This window comes from Octopus bimaculoides, chromosome 8 (genome assembly GCF_001194135.2).
Source record: "Octopus bimaculoides isolate UCB-OBI-ISO-001 chromosome 8, ASM119413v2, whole genome shotgun sequence".
NCBI classification, from domain to species: Eukaryota; Metazoa; Mollusca; class Cephalopoda; order Octopoda; family Octopodidae; genus Octopus; species Octopus bimaculoides.
In genome coordinates, this window is record NC_068988.1 from 93,519,638 (window position 1) to 93,524,515 (window position 4,878).

The following is a 4,878-nucleotide window of genomic DNA, read 5'->3' on the forward strand; positions in this document are numbered from 1 at the left end:
ATATATATATATATATATATATATATATATACACACACACATATATATAAAGAGAGAGAGAGAGAGAGAGGGGAGAGTGGGAAATAGATTTGAATGACGTGGTGGGTATGCATATTTAACGTGTATGTGTGTTCACACACGTACGTTTGTTTGTTTGATTTTCCCTCTTTCTTTCTCCCTCTTTCTCTCTCTCTATCTCTCTCTCTATCTCTATCTCTCTTTCTCTCTCTCTATCTCTCTCTCTATCTCTATCTCTCTTTCTCTCTCTCTCTGCTTCTGTGCTCGCGCGCGTTTATGCGCACGCGCGCGGCTGTGTAGTAGGAATAGTCCATAGGGGAAAAATTATTTTGTTAAGTGGCTCTCATACTGCTTTTGCATACTAGTAAACACCTCTGCGTCTACATATGTATATTAACAACAACAACAACAACAACAACAACAATAATAATAATAATAATAATAATGATGATGATGATGATGATATATTCACATATTAAATTTTGTTTTTATTGTAACTTATAATAAAGACAATTAACATTAAACTGAAATATACTCATTATTTCCGACGAAGATTAATAGAGCAATACTTCGAAGTCACTAAGTATAATATATATATGTATATATGTGTTTATATGTATGTATATATGTATCTATATACACATATGTTCCTTCAATTTCCGTCAATCAAATTCACTCACAAGGCTTTGGCCAGCCCAAGGTGATAGTAGGAGACACTTGCCCAAGGTGCCATTCAATGAGACTGAGCCTAGAATCACATGGTTGAGAAGCAAACTTCTTACTACATCGCCACACCGATGTTTATCTGCTTTTTTTTTAATGGTAAAGTGTTATTCGAGAGAGATTTGGCTGCTATATTTCAGGTCAAGTGACAGCATAAAAGCTCTCTTGGATCTTTTCCATTTGAACGGCAGATCGAGAAATGAATTTTTTTGTAATTAAACACTTTCAAACTTCGGACACTGGTAGAATGTGTCATATAAAACATCTTTTACTCTTAGTGTTGTTGAGAAAAGTTTCTATTTTCAAAGTTATTTCGAGTTAAAGTTGTCGTATTTCGGAAATACCACTAAGCATATCACCCAGCGTGCTAACGTTTCTTATTTCTTTATTGCCCACAAGGGGTCAAACATAGAGAGACAAACAAGAACAGACGAAGGGATTAAGTCGATCAGATCGCCCGGCGTGCTAACGTTTCTGCCGTTTCTGCCAGCTTACCGCCTTAAAGACATTATCAATATTGAATAGAAAATAAATGTAGTAGGTAGTAGAACTTCAATGTTACCGTTACCGCCCACGCAAAATGCAAGGATACATCTGTGTGGGTTGGTGGGCATTGTGTGGTGGCATGGGGTAGGCATATAAAGGGTATGGTTAGAACGACAACAGAATGCATGTTTAGTAACTGTTTTCTATTAATAAATTCTAACTCATAATCTTTCTCTTTACAGTTTCAGGAATAGAAGTACCAGTTCAACAAACAAAAAAGGAATTTTATTGGTGACGGTAGGTTGATGGTGGATCAACTTCCTCCTGATATTCGAAAGCGTTAGAAAACCCAGTTTTGGAGCAAAGTGTTATGAGCCGGGACTAGCATGCCATACCGTTCGCCCGATACATGATTGGGCTGGCACTTCGGCGGTGGAGATTTACTACATTGTTTCACACTATACCCTCTGATCTACAGATCATATCAAATGACCAAGCAATCATATCAACCGATCGATTATCATCGATCAGACTGATTATGCCGACAGAAAAATCGAACATCCAATCAGCAACTAAAACATGGTAATTTCCGCTTGGAAGATCCAATAACCGTTACGTTATGAATGTGCGGAAAGAAACCACTGAAATGTGTAATCCAGGGATTTTTTCATTTGGATATTTGTTCTGTCAGATAAAAAAAGTTGGCTTTAAACCACTACCAGTAGCAATGGAAGCAACTGCTATATCCTGATGGGTTGCGTGACGTAAATATTCCAGACTATTTGTAACTAAGGCAATTTGTTGTGATGTTGACAACACCACCAATCTCGATATCTTTTGGACTTGACATGGAGATATACTGAGATTTGAATCCAAACAAAACATACTCATATATCATACATACACTCTGTGATCTAGAAGCACAGAAAAACCATGACAAAGTAATATAAAAAAATATATTAAAAATCAGTCAAATGTATATTTAGAACGATTTTAAATTTGCACTTTTGTGAATCCCTTAATAAAACAATTTATCACAACAATGCTGTGTGTGACAGAGAGATAGATGTGTGTTGTATTATTCAGAACAGAGACTACATGTGGTAGGTACATCGTTCTGCTGAGAGAGAAATTTATTTGTTATTTCATTGTGTTCTTAACAAAAACAGAAGATCAGAAAAAGCGGCAACATAAGAAACAATCAAAGCTTGTCTTCTTTTCTTTCACACGTGTGTGATTTTTAGTCAAGGCAGATAGATGGCGGGGGTGTTCTGATTCTCGAGATTGATGGATGGATGCAGATAGATGCAAATATATAAAGACATCTCGCTACATATGAATGTCTTTTTGTTAAGATATGAACGATGCGGAGATGAATTATATATGAGAACATGGAAAGATGAGAGGAGATAAAAGCAGCCCTGAGCTACTCAAGTATCCAAGATAACTGTATATAGTAACAATATGTACATATTTAAGTGTCTTATGTTCGTAGAGAAAAAAATGGGTTATGTACAGGGCCATGTCTTAGCAAAGACAATGTTCTATACTAAGTCGCTGCCATCAAAAAGACAACCACATCTAACACTAGAGCAGTTGGGTTTATCGTGACATTATCAAAGCTGAGAAATAATGTAATTTTCAAACAATACGTTACTTACAAAACGACATTTTTAACCCGAATTGGTTTTATCAACTATGTCGAAAAGAGAATATCTCTGCTCTTCACATATCTATTACATTTTAAACGAAGGAGCCTCATATGTGGATATTTTACATGCTAGAGATAGAAGTTAAATCTCCATTATATATAGCACCTAATCGACACTTTAAAATAAAAAAGTGTATCTGTTAAGAAATATTCTGCATCTTAATAAAAAGACAGGATGGTTACGACTGGAACGCCTCTGATCGATCCTGGTGACTCAGGTCTAAACGACATCAAAAACATGTAAGGAATGTCTGTTTAAATCACAGACCCTTCCGCTTTCGATTGCAATATACTGAAAAATACTTGAAACATATGCAGGCAGAACCCCCTGTTTTAAGTATTGTCTGGTTGGGAAAGACGATCCAAGAGGTTTTTCAAATAAAATCGTAGAAGACTGGAAGTCAGTAGTCTGGCATCCAATCATAAGATCACAGATACTCTTTCTGTATAAGACCATCTTTATCATTTATAAAAAGTCACTGGAATCAAATATCAGTTGTGTTAGTTTGATCTCAAAGTATTGAGTACTTATTTTTTATAAACTTAACTTACTTTTATCACCCTACCCCTCCCTATACTATTGAAATTAATCTGTGTATATTGAACACTTTGTAATGCTATTGATTTCAGGATATTCTTAATGGGCATACTGTGAAGTTAATTTTCATTGCGTACGCCATTGCACCGGACACAGCTTGAACTCAGCACTTCAGTGATAAAGAATCACCCATTTGCTTAACACAAAACGCTTGCAAAATAGTAATAAACTACACCAACACATGTGACTTATATAGAGCTAGGTGGACTTAGCCATAAAGTATTAAATGGCTCGGAGAGAGTAGAGTGTCGGTTACATGATACAAGCTATTGGATCTCTGTTTGGCTGTCAGCTTCTCTTTGTCAAGCTTCATTTGTAAAAAACAAGTTTTCGATATAAACATAAAAACCAAAACCCAAAAAAAAAACAGTAAAAAATAATAATCGTTTATGGAAATGGGTATTTTGTGCACAAGAGATATATTTACAGAATTTAGCGCTAAATGTTTTGATGTAACGTTAAGCTCCAATATTTTGATTTCTTTAGATCAACAGCAATAGCAACTGCGTCTATGATAATGCGTAAAAGTTTACAATCGGCTATCAGGGATGCTGAGAGCAAAATATATCAGGCAAACTAGAAAACAATGTGGTTGATATTTCAAAACTTTATTTCTGCAATTCTACAACCATTTCGGTAACAATCATGAATGTCTGCAACCATGCAAGTATTTGCTATGACCATTATAGTTATGTAACAATTATTCATACAGATAGTGTAAAAATTATATAACATAATTATCAATGGTAATGATATTAAAATTATATAATATTATTAATAATGAATTATTGATGTTATAACTAAATAAAAATATCAACGGTAGTTGTAATTAGGTGAGATTGATTTCGTCAGTAATATTTAGAAAAAAAATAGATTTATGTGAAGCGTGTTAACAATTTATATCTCAAATCATATACCATGCATGGATATCAAAGAATTTATTAACTGCTTTGAGAAAGAAAGAGAAATAATCCTTTCTCTTGCAAAAATGGATTTTCGTCTTTCAAGCTAACAAGGTCAATAAAATATCACAAACGAAATTAAAAATTAAATATTACCATTATATTTATAGTTAATATCCCATTAGTCGCGATTTTCAGTGAGTCGTTACCGTTTCCATAGATATCTGAAATTAACTTCAGTCAACGGGTACATTATTTAATTCTTCATTTTTTTTACATATTTCAAAGCTTTTGTATTCAAATAAATGGCGGTGTCTCAGTAGAGCCACAACCCCTGAATAAAACAAGGAAACGTTGAAGTAAAACGAGTTGGAATTATCATGAATACCAACATTATCATTATCGGAAATGCAGTCAGCATTCTTTCGAAACACACACAC

The 4,878-nt window shown here is 34.4% G+C and overlaps 1 protein-coding gene across 4 annotated transcripts in view; it reads left to right on the top strand.

The window, feature by feature from the left end:
• Nucleotides 1-2,270, top strand: part of LOC106869519 (transcription cofactor vestigial-like protein 2) — a 147,271-nt gene extending 145,001 nt beyond the window's left edge. For all 4 annotated transcript variants that reach the window (XM_052970271.1, XM_052970270.1, XM_014915287.2 and 1 more), the window contains exon 4: nt 1,470-2,270. In XM_052970271.1, coding sequence (XP_052826231.1) covers nt 1,470-1,522 — 53 coding nt within the window. In that variant the 3' untranslated portion in view covers nt 1,523-2,270. The remainder of the gene's footprint in view (nt 1-1,469) is intronic.
• Nucleotides 2,271-4,878: the final 2,608 nt, after the last annotated feature.